The 15,562-nt window shown below is 48.1% G+C and overlaps 1 protein-coding gene across 1 annotated transcript; it reads right to left on the bottom strand.

Moving 5' to 3' along the window:
• Positions 1-1,907: 1,907 nt before the first annotated feature.
• On the bottom strand, positions 1,908-15,367 carry LOC118095301 (beta-crystallin B3). Its single transcript, XM_035136436.2, has 5 exons — positions 14,758-15,367; positions 10,611-10,729; positions 7,856-7,988; positions 7,278-7,420; positions 1,908-3,534 (listed from the first exon to the last, which is right to left on the bottom strand). The coding sequence occupies exons 1-5, from the start codon at positions 14,830-14,832 to the stop codon at positions 3,369-3,371; spliced, it is 636 nt and encodes a 211-aa protein (XP_034992327.1). The 5' UTR covers positions 14,833-15,367; the 3' UTR covers positions 1,908-3,368.
• Between the last annotated feature and the right edge of the window lie 195 nt (positions 15,368-15,562).

Below are 15,562 nucleotides of genomic sequence, written 5' to 3'. Positions count from 1 at the left end.
GAGGAGCTGGGGGTGAGGGTCTCCTGTTCCTATAGATTTCCATCACTTTGACCAGGGGTCGGCAAACTAAGGCCCACGGGCCGAATCATGTCGTGAAGCCAAGACTCCCGGTGATGGTGACAGGAGGAAGAGGCTAAACGGTGGCGACTATGCCAATCAAACACCACGCCTGGTTTGAGCATAGGGGACTTTTTTGTAAGATCCTTCCAGGACAGGCGTGGGCAGGGGCGAGCTTCTGGCAAGTGTGAAAGCCCTTCTTGCCATTTTGGCTAAGAGAAAGAAGAGGTAAGCTGCCGGAGCGGCTATATATCTCCCAGTTTCTCCAATTTTGTATTTGGGGGATCTTGAGCAGTCCTGTTGTCTCTCAATGTCTATAATTCTTTGTCTGACTGTGGCTTTTGCTTGGTTCAACCCCATTATTAGAAGGGCTTGGGGAGCAAAACCCATTTTCTGGAGAGTGTTCAGGACTGCTATCAGCTGGATCAATGGGACTATTCCTCAGGGGAGCAGATTTAAAGTCAGCCATTTGTAAATTGATGATAGGCAGATGAAAGCCTCCACTCTTCATCATCCCCATGTGTTTGAGACACCTATGGGGACATGTAGGAGAGCTCTAAGAAATTTAGATTGCACACGCTCCAGGGGGGAGAAGGTAGAGGAAGGTGGACCCCGAACACAACAGGTTTGAACCTGGCTGCTAGAATGAGAAGCTTCTTTGCTGGATCAGCAGAGCCCCAAGACCCAGAACACCCTTCAAACACCTGGTGGCCGCCTCCTGTGGCACTTCAATTCTCAGCAGACTCAGCCCACCCAGCCATGTTGGCAGGGGCTGATTGAAGGAGGCCAAAGCAGAGAGAGAACACCAAGTTAGATTATAGTATATAGGCATTTCCTCACTTACACACAGGTTACATTCCGGGTCCCTGCATGCATAAGTACCCCACTTTAAAAGGGAGGAGGGCATGGGAGACAACCCCTTGGGGCCAAGGTTCCTTCGCCCCCCCCCCAAATTTTTTTGAGGAGGTCAGTCCCGTCCGTCCCCCCCCCCCCGCATTGCCATTCAAATAGTGTGCATGTGCTCCACCTTCTGGTTGAAGGTGGTGGTGCTTCCCCCCCCCAATATTTTAATCAAGTTGGCACCCTTGAGGGAGGGAGGGTCTCTCTCTCTCTCTCTCTCTCTCTCTCTCTCTCTCTCTCTCTCTGTGTGTGTGTGTGTGTGTGTGTGTGTGTGTGTGTGTGTGTGAGAGAGAGAGAGAGAGAGAGAGAGAGAGAGAGAGAGAGAGAGAGAGAGAGAGAGAGAGAGAGAAGTGACTCCGGAGTAGGCAGTCTTTGAAGTTGGCGACTCTCTCCTGGTGCACAGAGAGGCGTGGGCGTGGGCAGTGAGGTGGGCAGGGCAGCGTCAGGGGCCGAGGCTGGTGGACCTTCCCAGCTCCAACCCTGAGTGAGGTCCGCGAGAGGCAGAGCCAGTGCTTCACGACCAAGCGGGATCAGGGCACTCGGGTGTGTGTGTGTGCAGGCTCTTTCGCCAGCCCAGGCGCAGCGCCCAACTGCCAGGAAGGCTAAGGGGTGAGGGAGGGCAGCCAGGAGCAGCAGCTGCCCAGCATGCCATCTTCCCTTCCCTGTGGCAGGCAGTGACATAGGAGTGGGGTGTGTGGTGGGTGTGGACCACCCTGGGTGTCATCACTGATGGGGTGTGTGTGACAAAATGGCAAAAATGTCACACAAAAATGTGTGTGTGGTTTTATTATTATTATTATTAAAAAGGCCGCCCGGCACTTTTTGTTGAAAAAATAATTCCCACCCCCACCCCGCTTCTTATGCCACTAGGTGAGGTGTCACACCACAGGGCCTGCAGCGTGCCTGAGGGGGGGGGGCAGCGGGTGGACTGCCTGCAAGCTCTGCCCTGCTTCTCCGAGCAGCGTGGGGCTTGCATCTGCCCACCACCTCAGCCCCCTACACCTGAGGGGGAGGTTGCCGAGAGGCTCCACGGAGCGCACCTTCCCTTGGCTCACCCCACCCCCATGGGTGGCTCGCTCCATCCCTGGTTGCAGGATGCTCCCCTCCTGGGGTCTCCAGTAACTGGCCTTCAGAAGCATCACTGGCTCTGACCGTGGAGCCATCCCCGTTGGTGGCCACCCCTGCCTGCTGTGGGAGGGAGTTCCACAATTTATCGAAAGAAAACTATGCGCTGCTTGAAGGGCTTTCTTTTATCCGTCCAGACTCTCCTGACACGCAGCTTCATTGGATGTCCCCAAGTTCTAGTGTCAGGAGAGAAAAACCTTTCTCTGTCCACTCTCATGCCATGCAGCATTTTGTAAACTTCTATCATGTCACCTGAAATTTCTTTACCAAACTTTATCTGAATGTTGACTCTAGGGCCATCGGAATATGAAGGTGGTCCTCCACCAATGAGCCAGGGGCTTCACCTGCTCCATAATGGCATGCCCATTGGCACCCTCCACAGCTGGCCCAGCTCAAAGCCTGGGGGCCCCTGATGACTCAAACTGAGCGCTCTTGTGCCACTCATAGTTTATGGCCTTCAGCATCTTGGTGGGCTCCCAGACTTGGTGGGCTCAGGAGATTTTGGGTGTGGCATTTTGACCCCACCTCTATGAGAATCTTAATTCTGGAGGTCAGACCACCTCCAGACCTTTATTTCCCATTCCCCCTTTTTTCCGCCTCCATTCCATTCTAGATTAAGCATTTCTTTTATTTCAGTGAATTATAAAAATATACTATGTATTGGGTATGAACTTTTGCATATCCTTGGGTGTGTGTGTGTGTGTGTGTGTGTGATAAAAAAACCTCCTAAGAGACATGATGGATGGAGCTTGGGCTGATGTGAGTGCAAGGGCAAGACTGGATGAACAGTGCTAACTACTGGCAGCCTTGCATTATGGTCTTTTTTGGCACTAGGTGAAGACTTTTTGATTTCCCCATGTGTTTTAAGATCACTTGTGTCTTGATGGTGACCTTTCCTAAGGATTTGGCAGGAACCACCTTTGCTCCCAGTGAACAAGCCATAGGAACATTCAAAGCTGCCTTATAGTGTGCCAGATCATTGGTTCACTTGGCCCGTCCCAGTGTCCACTCTCTGTGGCCATCCCCAGCCCTGTGATCACCTGAGGTCCTTTTCAACTATAGCATTGGGGGACTGACAGGGGACCTGGTGCATGCAAAGTTCTGCCATCAAGTGACAAATCGAGAGGAGGCACAGCAAAGAGCAGAAGCCTTGGAGGCTCAGAACTTTATTGAGAACATTAGGCTTTGTAGTTATTTAGACAGCAAAACCTGGCCTTTTGCCAGCACTTCAGGGGGGGGGTCTCATTTCTGTTTCTTCTCCTTGATGAATGTGATTTGTTATCATTTTAGCTCTCCTCAAAGCAGCCTCTTTTGTGCCATTGCTGGTCCCGGACGCGCCGCACTGACTGGATCAAAGGTTGGCTCGCCTCCCATTCATTCCAGTGGCAGTACTCACCCTTCTCAAAGACGTACTGGCGGCCACGGTACCCGGGATACTCATACCCCACCCATCTATAGAGACAGAGGGGCAAGAGAAGGAGGGCCTGTCAGGATAGGCTCAGCCTGGCATCCTTCCCAACACAGCTCGCCACAGTAACAACTTATTTCCAAAGATCCAAACTACTCATTGAAGCCAGAACTTACATATACGGCCTTTAGGCTCTCAAAAGTTCCTCTCCGAAGACAATTTACAAAATGAAAATAAGATTCAACAAAACAGAGCTATATGGTAGGTTAGGTATTGAAGTAGAAAAAGTTTGGTGTAATATATGAAAAGGATATATATATGAAGCCTCTTTTGGGAAGTAGTTCCACAATCAGGGTATTACAGCTTAAAAGGGCTTCTCCTGTATCCCAACAAAATGTACTTCTCCTGGTGGAAGAACCTGGGCCAAAGGTCTCCCAAGGTAAACCTGATCTGGGGGGGCAGCGCCCCTCCCCGCCCCCAGCTACACCCATGAATGGAGTCCAGCAATGTCTGTTGGGCACTAGCTTGGAGAAAGAATGCTTTCCCTTAATAGGGAGTTAGCAACATCTTGAATTGGGTCCTGAAATTAATTAGATGTCAGCACAAGTACCAGGAAGATAAGATCATCTTGTATCAGTTTTAATTTCCAGGTGTCGTTCAAAGGCAAATTCAGGCAGAATGTGTGTTAGAACAAACTTTAACATAGTTCACAGAATTAGTTCAAAAATCTCTGCACTATGCATAAAAGTAATTCCCATGATTTCTGGTTGAACTGAACTAGGTTTGTTTCTAGTTCATTTTCAATTTCATTTCCTTACACACTTTTTTTACTCTCTAAGTTCATAATTGTTGAGGGAAATGAACTCATTGAGTCACGTTCCACTGTCTATGTGGTTCAATGTCTTCTGAAGTACTGTATATGTCATACTTCAGCACAGTAGCTACTGACATTCTGAATGCTGAATTCCTTCCCGCCCCAGAGGATCATTTAGATAAATTTAACAACATCAGCAGAGCCTGCTGGATCAGACCAAAGAGAGCCACCTGGTACAGCATCCTAGTCTCACAGTGGCCACATAGATGCACTAAAGGGGAGAAGCCCACAACCAGGAGCTTCTAGCAACTGGTATTCAGAAGCATTACGGTACATGAACTCCATTTTTTCTCGAGAAAGATGGATGCCCAACAACTTGAACTAAATTGGGAGCTGAATCACTTTGCTTTGTAAAGGGACAAACATGAACTGGAATTACTTTCTTTTGGGGCATGTCAAACATGATCTAGTATTAGTTCCTTTCAAAAATGAACTTCCCAAACTCTGGTTACAATAATCTAAAATGGATTGGAGCCTGCCCTCTGCCCCCTTCCTGTGGGTTGCTATTTGTATTGGGAGGCAGGGCGGCATGATTTTAAGGACATCCTCAAACTCTATTTATTTTAAAACCCAATCCTTGATTATGCTTGCATATCCTTCAGTTTTGAGCAACACGTTCCAGGTCTCTGAGATTTGTTTGTGATGCAGGCCCTAATTAATTTGCTTACTATGCTTTTGTGGGTCATTTTTAGTTCATTTAAGCCACCACAAAGGCCACCTGACTGGAAAAAAGCAGGATATAAATGCTACAAAGTAATTCATTCATTTATAGATCGCTCACCCATCAGTGTCCTCTGGGTGAACTACATCTCAGTACTGGTCAAATAGTCTTTCAAGATGCTTTCCTGGGCATTTTATGGCCACTTCTGCTGCTTGTTAGTTTTCAACTTATAGACTCACAGAAACATGGAGTTGTAGGGTTGCAAGGGACCCCAATGGTCCTATAAGCCAAATCCCTGTAATGCAGGAATCACAATTTAAGAATCCCTGGCAGATGGCCATCCAACCTCTGCTTAAAACCTCCCGTGAAGGAGAGTTCATCACCTTCTGAGGTGATTTGCCCCACTGACTTACTGTCAGAAAGTTCTTCCTAATGTTTATTCAGAATTTGAATCCAGCTCTCTTTTCATTGCTCATTGTTCATGTCACTTTTTAATTCCCTGTTTTGTGGAATGCTTTCCCCAGGGAAAGATACCAGAGACCAATCCATTTTATTTGCTCAGACCTTGTATATTACTACTTTGCATTTTTACTGTTTTAGAGTATAATCTAATTTTATGCAGCACCTAGAGAGCATTTGTATTGGACATCTAATTAATAAAATAAATAAGACCAAAATATTGCCAAAAGATCTCCAAGCACCCCCAGCTGGCCCACCCACTCTGGTTATAAGAATGATTGTTAATAGATCTTTCTCACTGGCCATTGTCCCTCCTAGAGCCAACTATGCATTACATTATGTACATTCATATTTGAAGCATTTTTACTGCCATCACCCCAAATTCTTCAGCTGGAAAAGACTATCAGAACAGCTTACAAAGATCTATAATGAGACACGGGTGTTGCTTCAGAAATGTGAAAATGGCTCAGGAAGTTGAAGGTTGCTCCTGAAGGAAAGTCTGTTCCAAAATGTGTTTGAGCCAGCACTTTGGAGAATCAGCTCCTCCTTCCTGCATTTTTGGGGTTTCTGTGCCTCCTACCTGTTATTTTCATCTTTTTCTTGGGGGGGGGGAGATATGCCCACATGCCAGAATGAGCCAACATCGGTTGGATTACCTTCAGTGAGTTCCATCATTATTTATTCCATACAATTTATATTCCACTTGATCGTAAAAAAAGAAAACCCTCAAAGTGGTTTACAACAAAGATAATACAATAAAATTGTCTATAAGAAGAATTAATAACAATTTAAGACTTTCAAAAGGTTAAAGGCTTAAAGCGGATTAAAACTTGCACCAACTTTCATCTGGGTAAAGGTAAAGGGACCCCTGACCATTAGGTCCAGTCGTGACCGACTCTGGGGTTGCGCGCTCATCTCACATTACTGGCCGAGGGAGCCGGCGTATAGCTTCCAGGTCATGTGGCCAGCATGACAAAGCCGCTTCTGGCAAACCAGAGCAGCACATGGAAACGCCGTTTACCTTCCTGTAGCGGTTCCTATTTATCTACTTGCATTTTTGACGTGCTTTCGAACTGCTAGGTTGGCAGGAGCTGGGACCAAGCAACGGGGGCTTACCCCATCACAGGGATTCGAACCGCCGACCTTCTGATCAGCAAGCCCTAGGCTCAGTGGTTTAACCACAGCGCCACCTGGGTCCCTTTTTCATCTGGGTAGGTTTTTCATCTGGGTAGGTTTGGCTAAACAAAAATGTTTTTAGCAGGGCGTTCTAAAATGTCACAGTTTTTAAATCTTTTATTTGTCAAAGCGGCTGTCTTCCTACTGCTGATGCCATCGGCAGCGCCCTCTGATGTCACCTTTCAACAACTCATTAGGACATAATGTGTCCATATGGCTGTCAAAACCATTTCTTAGCCCTTCCTTAAGGTTAAAAACCCTGAGTGTAGAACTGCCCCAGGTGCTAAAAAGAAAGTACAGATGTCAATAGGCAGGGAGTTCCAGAGTGAGGTGCTGCCACACTAAAATATCCATTTCCTACAAATGTGAAATAGATATTATGGAGCCCCTGCAAGAATGCCAGATCTGCCAATTGCAGTGGTCATAGGGGAAAAGATATGGGGCAAGCTGCTCCCAAATTGTTAAGGGCATTATATACTAATTCTAAGGAAGCTGGTTCAGGGATTTGCTCTCCCAAGAGAAGCAACTATGAAAAGAAGCCCCCTTCTGAAGCAGAGGCACCTCCTCCACCTCTGGCATGGGGCTACAGGATTCCCCCCCCCCCGCTCCCTACTTACATTCCATTCAGGGCCTTAATGCTGGCCACACGGTCCTGGAAGCCATGAGCCCACAAGCTGGGGACGTCGTCCTCCACGATCTCCATCTTCCTGCCCCCATAGCTGGTGTTTTCAAAGAGGTGAATCTTGTGGTCTGCACTGTCCTGCAATGGGAACAAGTGATGGGAGCTGGTGTGGAGTGGGGATGACTGAATGGGTCCCTGAACCCTCTCCCCCTGCAACCACATATTCACAGTGAAGAGGGGCACTTGCTATGTACTAGGACACTTGCTATGCATGCAGAAGGCCCTGGTCTCGCCAGTTAGCAGGTGATGAGAAGGAAGCTCTCTCTCTGCCTGAGCTCCTGGAGAGCTGTTGCCAATCAGAGTGGACAGCATGGGGCTAGAAGGATAAATATCCTGAACACAGGATATGCCAATCCATGCTCACCCCAGTGCATTGATAAAGGGAGCATGAACTGGCATACAAGGGCTGCCCAAGGCACTGGGGTGCCCTCCCCCAATGTAGGTCACGACAATAACAGTCCATGGCCACTGCTTTGTCATGGGCAAATATCTGTGACTCCCTGGATGACTTACGATCAGCAGGGGGCGGATGGAGAGGAGGCTGTCGCTGCAGTGGCTGTTTGACCAGGAGTCCCAGTGAGGGTAGTCGCCCTTCTCCAACACAAACTGCTCCCCACTGAATGCCTGACGCTCAAACCCGAGCCACCTGTGGGAGGAATCAAGCCTATTGTTGTTCCTCAGTCAACCTGAGAAGCTTGTCATGTAAAGACTGGTTGCTCCAAATTCAGACCACATGGCTATCACAAGCCAATATTGAATTCCTGTGCAACATTTTCTGAATAATGTATGGAAAAGCAATAAATGTGACCTTTAGGAAGTTTGTAAATAAACCATTTTTAACAAAATAAAAAAATTCCTTCCAGCAGCACCTTAAAGACCAACTAAGTTTTTTATTTTGGTATGAGCTTTCGTGTGCATGCACACTTCTTCAGATACACTGAAATAGAAGTCCCCAGATGCTTATATGTAGAGAAAGGGTGTGGCGGGGTATCACTCAGAAGGGTGGTGGAAATGGGTGATTGACTGACTGATAGCTGTTGACGATAAAAAACTTAGTTGGTCTTTAAGGTGCTGCTGGAAGGAATTTTTTTATTTTGTTTCGACTACATCAGACCAACACGGCTACCTACCTGTAACTAAAACATTTTAAACTTACTAAACATGTGGTCTTTTTCTGTGCTGGGGAAGAGGGGAACTTTGAAAGGAAATTAGAAGGGCATATTTTAAAGGTCTAACAGCCTATATTTCCACACTTTACTTTGCTGTATATTTTGTGATTTTAAATCTCTGCTGGGTTTGTCTCATCAAAGAATACATGCCCCAAACCTGGATGTTGGCATCCAGGAAATTATTCCTTTATATCTATTTTTTCCTTGCCAGCAACAGTTAATTTGCTACCCATTGCTAGAATGTCTGTGTTATCAACATGTGAATGGCCCCTGTAACACTCCCTCTAACTTTTATGTATTAATTTCCCTCTGACCTAGCCCCAGCCATGCAAATATGTACCTGCAACTCCATGCATTTGATGAAAGAGGGCTGCCCTGGGGGCAGTGGGATTACCTTAGGGGTGCAAAGAGGGAAGGGGGGAGGCTGGGGGCTGCTGGAGGTTTAAAAGACTATCAGAGTTTGGGCCTGGAGTGGATCAAGTTCATCGGTTTTGTTAAACTATATAGTTTTAACTGGATTTTGGGAATATGTAAAATTAATTGTTTCTGTTTTGAGTTGTTGTTGTTGTTGTTGTTGTTGTTGTTGTTGTTGTTGTTGTTGTTGTTGTTGTTGTTGTTGTTGTTGTTGTTGTCTTCCTTAGTGGGTTGTGCAAAGCATAATGCTTTCTATGGATAGGGAGCCCTGGGAAGGGGGCTGCGCCACAAGACTCTTGGTTTTTCTGCAAGAGCCTAACATAGGTCGCACAGAGAAAGAGTGCTCAGTAATGCTGCTGGCCCTGTGCACCCACTGAAGAGCCCCCCCCTGTCTTCTGCTGTGGACAACAGCCCTTCACAGGAGAGGAGGGGTTTCAAAAAGCCAGCCTGGGTCCCATAGGGGTCAGTGGAGATAGCTGTCAGTCTTTAGCCATCTGGGACGTTGCTGAAATGGACTTTGCTTTTCCATTCTTCTCAAACGTCTCCTGCATGTGACATCCAGGCTTTATCCCTCCAGCCCCCTCTGCTGCCTCTTAGCAGCCCCAGGTAATCCCTTCAACCTGAACCATTGGTCTGATGTTGGTCTATAGAAGCCTGTGGACAACTAAACATTAGGAAGAACTTCCTGACAGTAAGAGCTGTTCGACAGTGGAACTTGCTGCCAAGGAGTGTGGTGGAGTCTCCTTCTTTGGAGGTCTTTAAGCGGAGGCTTGACAGCCATCTGTTAGGAATGCTTTGATGGTGTTTCCTGCTTGGCAGGGGGTTGGAATGGCTTGTGGTCCCTTCCAACTCTATGACTCTATGATTCTATAGCCAGAACAAGACCTCTAGAAGCTGTGCTGATTGTCAATAAAGAAAAGCACAGTTTTAAAAACAGCAGTTATCATAATCAGCACCATTTTTATCCCCATAACTCAGATGGGAAGGCTGAGGGGCCTGGCTACTTACTGCCCAGGGGTTGGGCTAGATGACCCTTTGGGTCCCTTCCAACCAGGGATTTTTGCAGCTGGAACTCAACAGAACTCAATTCCGGCATATTCAGAGAGGGCACCATTGCCATTATTATAAGAGAACAAAGGAGGTGTTTATGATGAGTTCTGGCACCTATTTTTCTAGAAAAATAGCACTGCTTCCAACTCTACAATTCTATGATTCTGGAAGTGAGTTTGTGACGGGAGCAATTCCCTGATTTGTAGCTCAGCCTCTTAGCCAATTCTCCTCTTGCTCTGCTTGTTCCCCTTGGGATCACCTGGGCACAACATTTAAAACTTTTTTTAAAGGACACACAGCTCTGCCTGTAATTGGCTGCACAGAGCTGAAGGAGGCTTCAGGGAGCTCCCTGCAGCTTTGCAGCCCCTGGGCCTTTCCTGACCAGAACTTTGCCAGCAGTCCAGGCACTAGAAAAAAAGGTGCCTTCAAGGGGCAACTAGGGGCATTATATACCTCTCAAACTACTTTTACTCCTCACAAAAGCTTCTGGGATAAAACCCAGATCAAAATTTGGTGCTTTTTAAAACTAGCTTTCCTTGAGAATGCTCAGATTTCAAGACATGTGCTTCTAGTCCTCAGGAGCGCAGACAGTTCCCCGGTGTGGCTCGCTGCTCTCTCCCATGCTGGGTACTCACGGGCCAGCCTCCACCTGGATGGAGCCCACTTTGTCCAACTCTTTCTCCGTCACGTTGGGGTTCTCGTCTGTGAGCTCACATTTCCTGCCCTGGAAATTCTCCATCTCGTAGAGGGTGACCTAGATGAGGGCACAGAAGCCAAGAGGCCCAACAGCTATCAAAAAGGAGCATGTACTGATGGAGAAACAGTTTTGAGAGAGAAGCTATGAGCCAGCATGGTTGCAGGGGGAGAAAGAAGCATTCCCAGATTGAGACACTCTCCACCAAAGGTGACACAGACACCTTTAGGACAGACAGAGCTGTTTCTCTCTGTGTGGAGGAGGGAAGGCCACAAAACGAAGACTCTCTGAATATGTTTGCAGCTTCCAGCAACTCTTATTTTTCATTTGTATTCCACCTTTCCTCCATGGAGCCTGAGGGGGCATGCATAGTTTTCCCACTCCTCCTTTAATCCCCACAAGTGTGAGATAGGCTAGGCTGAGAGAAGCAGTGAGTAGCCACCAAGGATACCCCGTGAGCCTGGCTGAGTAGGGAATTGAACCCTGGTCTCACGGGTCCTGGTCCAGCACTCTAACCACTGCACTACACCACAATTAAGAAAGAATTGTGAGGAAATTGGAAAGACTTTATTCAGGGACGGACAGTGTTCAAAAAGTAGCTTCTAACAAGGGGCCCAAGAAAGGTGCAGAAAAACTTTTGTTAATGAAAGTTTTATAAGAAAAAACTGCTCCTTTTCCGTTATGGGATATCCAAGTGGGTTCCCTATCGGTTGGAGAAAATAACAGAGGCCAACCAGAGTAGATAAGAGAAGCAAAGTGGCTAGTAAGCCTGGTCTTGATTAACTGTTGCAACAGAGTCTCCACTCCCCACGCACAGGAGGGAGGAGAGAACCCTGAACAATGGTGGGCAAGCTCTTCTACAGACTTTTGAAACTGCCCACCCTGTAGCTCAAGATCCGCCCTAAAACACCATACCGTACATACATCACAGAAGGAGGTGGTCTACAGCACAAATCCTGTCTGCCAGGATACCTAATAATTGTCACTGATTGCATTCCCTGGGCAGCCTGGCCATTCTTTCATGATGGAAGTTCCTGAATGCAGGTCACAGGCTCACCCTATTCATACACATATATGCGTCCTTAAGACAGGATTTGTAAGCAAAAGACAATGGGGGGAATTTCCCATTTGGAAAAGTCAAAATGACTTTAGGATTGCTCTCTCTGACATATGGTATGTATGTGTTTGCTTTGTAAATTTATGAGCATTTAATTTATATTTGAGACCTTAGAATTCTTATAACAAAAGCCTTCCAGAAAAGAGGTGGAAGTGAAGGAGAGGTGTGTGGAAAGTAATAGTTCAAATATGTAGCAAGTGATGGCCAGCTCATTGAAAGATGACAAGGTCTTGAAGATATGATTGCCAGGTCTCCAGGTCTGATTGGAAGCCTCTGGGTTTGCCTCCAGCTGGAGGGCTGGATTCTCAGGGTGGGTGAGTGAGAGCACCTTTATCAATAAGAAAAAATATGAAGAAGACTGTGCATACAGCTTGCAGGCTTCAGCTTGGCAGGAGCTGGCTGCAAATTGGGAGGGGGTCCCTGCCTTCCTTCACTCCCCTCTCCCAAGTAACCTCTGTTTCCTGGGCCTCCTGCCATGACATCACCATTCACCAGGGGCCACTCTTAGGTCTCGGGCCATCACTGGATGAAGGCAACCATCATCACCAGGCCCAGCAAGGCAGCCCAGCCCAGACTGGCAGCCCTGATGCCACTACAAGAACATTCATCCCCAACAGGCTTGGCGCTGGCTGGCTGTGCATATCTGAATACAGGAGACTCTTCAGCAGTCGGCCCAACCATTAGACACAGTGAGGCAGCTGCCTCAAGTACAAGAGTGGTCAGGAGCATCCATCCCAGGCCCTGAGATTTCCAGAGATAGGGAGCAATGCCACAGGCTCAAGAGGGAAGGCAGTTTAATTTAGGTATCCAAACTCTTAGAATCATAGAGTTGGAAGAGACCACAAGGGCCATCCAGTCCAACCCCCTGCCAAGCAGGAAACTCTTGAAGAAGAAGAAGAAGAAAAGGAGCAGAAGGTGGTCTAGTATAAACCACTAGAAAGTTTATACAGACAACCAGTTACGTTGGTGCAGAAACCCTTGGCTGTCTTTGCACACATGCACAGCACATGCATGCAAACACCTCCCACCACAGCTGGCTGTTGTTGGGCAGGAAAGAAGAGGCTGGGGAAAGTGTATGTGGTGGGGAGAAGCTATGGGCCTATGGGGAGCCCAGTGCTTGGGAAGCAGGGAGGGGCCTGAGGAAGGGATGCACCTGTGAGCACCCATACCCTGCCCTAGACGAGCACAATGCCCTCGAGTCCTCACTGGGTGCAAGAGGAGGGTTGAGGAGGTGTGTGTGACTGCCAGCTGCAGGCATAGGAGTCAACTCCTAGGGGCCAAGGGGTCTTTGCCCTCCCTAAAATATTTGAGGGGCTGCCCCCCAAAGTGGATGGGCATTGCCTTTCAAATGGTGTGTGTGCACTGCATCATGTGATCATTATGGGGGTGGGGCTTACCTGCCCCCCATCTTTTATTCAAGTTGCCACCCTGGCTGAAAGAGCCATGGCTAGCAAGGCACATCCTAGCCTAGTGATATGCAGAAATGGCAACCCTGGTGAGAAGTTGCAAGCACAGCGGTACGGACCAGGTCATCATGGGAGGCAAGTGTGCTGCTCCGCCACCTGCCCTGATCCAGCTCACCAAGAGGTGTCGCTTGGGCAGCGAGTCCTGCGCGAGACCCAACTAGTCCCCAGGATTGGGAAAGCAAGGCTGCCGGTCAAAGTGTGGGAGGAGCCGATTGCCCAGCAAGCCCAATTCCAGTCTGAGTGCTAAGTGTTGTAGAGTCAATGTTTTTACACCCTTACAGATTTTGCTCCTGGGACAACCACCCCAACACTATGCCAGCAAACTACATGCTATGGAAAGATAATCACATCACTCCTTGTATGTTTGCTGGTACATGAAGGTTGGGCTGTGCTCAGACTTGCTCTTGGCAAGCAAAAGCTTTGTTGGAGAAGTCAAGAGTGCCATCTCCTGTCTAAATGTAGAACAACCAGCTTTGAAAAAAAATCTGTTTCTAGTAAAACGTGCACCGTGTATTGTTAAAGTAGGTCCAGTCGTGGACGACTCTGGGGTTACGGTGCTCATCTCGCTTTACTGTCCAAGGGAGCCGGCGTACAGCTTCTGGGTCATGTGGCCAGCATGATTAAGCCGCTTCTGATGAACCAGAGCAGCACATGTAAACGCTGTTTACCTTCCCGCCGGAGCGGTACCTATTTATTTACTTGCACTTGGTGCTTTCAAACTGCTAGGTTGGCAGGAGCTGGGACCGAGGAACGGGAGCTCACCCTGTCACAGGGATTCGAACCACCGACCTTCTGATTGGCAAGCCCTATACTCTGTGGTTTAACCCACAGCGCCACCCGCGTCCCTACCATGTATTGTTACATGCCCCCTATTCAATCTCTGAGCAGTGAGAGAATCCAGGAGTTCCAGGCGCTTACCTAGGTTGCATTCCTTGGAATGAAGGTCAATGGAGACCCTGGAGTCTTAAGGCTATATGACATTATTTACACATTATTTACAACATGAGCATAAATGGAGGGGCTCACAGCATTAAAACCCCCAAAGATCTTGGTTTCTCCATTAGTCAAGTCAGACTTTGTGATCTAGCCCAGAGCAAGCAGGTCTCTGGGTCTCTGGCTTCCAGCCAGTTTTCAGCTCAAAACCCTCCCTCCCTCCCGGCTATTGTTCTCTTACTTAACAGTTTGGTGAGGGGGCAGAGGAAAGGGCCCCACATCTGCCTGGAGGGCCCCATCATCTAGTTGTTGCCCTTGCAACCTAGCTCTTTTGGGGGGAATGCCAATGAGGACACTTAAGTAGCCAGTTAAGCTTCTCTGAACTTGTCTGAACAGCTTGTCTGAACAGCTCAGCAATATAACCCTTTATTTCTACCCTCACTGGGTACAGGGCCCCAAGAGTGGGAAGGGGCTCAGGGCATCATCCAGACTGACCTCCCAAACTTGTAGCAGTATAAAATCTTCAGGGGCTTTGTGGGACATGGAAGGAATGAAATCACCACTTGCCATACCTTGTAATTTGGCCCCATTTCCTCTGGACTCTCCGCAGCAGTCATCTCCTCCATTGGGGTCTGTTGTTCAGTCATGGTGTCTGCAATCAAACCCTGCCCCGCCCCCGCGCAGGTTAGAGATGGTTATTGCTCCAAGGAGGGAAATCCTCTCTGCCAAAGATTTCTGCCAGGCTCTCTGACTTTGCCAGAGAGCATGAGAATGAAGAGACCATCATCTGCACAAGGAGACTCGCAATCTCCAGCTGTTTCCACCATCAACCCACCAACTCTGCGGTAAGATTCCTCTCAGCACTCTGCCCACCCACTGACCCAGAGGGAGTTGTAGTTCAAGACACCACCTCAAGCGCAGCTTCCTTCAGGTTTCATTGCCGTCTTGGAATTCCACTGCCTGGTGTTCCAGTTCTCCACCCTCCTAAGAATTATTTGGCCTTCCCTCACTGCTGTTGCTGGTACAAAGACAGGTGCCATTACTGTACAGACAACTTACCGTCTTTAGGTCTCATCTACCCCTTTTTTTGGCTGTGGATCAAAGGCTTAAATAAAGCACTTATATGTACCCTGCAGAATTTCCACAAGCATGACATTCAAAAGCTTTTGCTGGAGGGAGGGAGGGAGGGAGGGAGGGAAGCGCCATGCAAAGGACTCCAGGGTAACCATGTGGGTGTCTAGCGAGGACACATTCATACCTCCTTTCCCAGATGCTGTTGGAAACTCTGACAGGCAGGCAGGCAGGCAGGGGAAGCAGGCACGGCTATTTATGTGTTTGCCTGAGCACAGCCCGGACTTTCGAGGGGTGCTGAGGCAG

The sequence above is a fragment of the Zootoca vivipara genome, chromosome 13, assembly GCF_963506605.1.
Source record: "Zootoca vivipara chromosome 13, rZooViv1.1, whole genome shotgun sequence".
Lineage (NCBI taxonomy): Eukaryota > Metazoa > Chordata > Lepidosauria > Squamata > Lacertidae > Zootoca > Zootoca vivipara.
Note: the sequence above shows the minus strand (reverse complement) of the source record. Positions and strands in the feature narration are given on the sequence as shown.

Coding starts and splice junctions, on each gene's coding strand:
- LOC118095301 (XM_035136436.2), bottom strand. CDS start 14,832: ATGACTGAACAACAGACCCCAATGGAGGAGATGACTGCTGCGGAGAGT. Junction 10,730..14,757: donor AAATGGGGCCAAATTACAAG/GTATGGCAAGTG, acceptor GCCCTCATCTAG/GTCACCCTCTACGAGATGGA. Junction 7,989..10,610: donor ATCCAGGTGGAGGCTGGCCC/GTGAGTACCCAG, acceptor TTCCTCCCACAG/GTGGCTCGGGTTTGAGCGTC.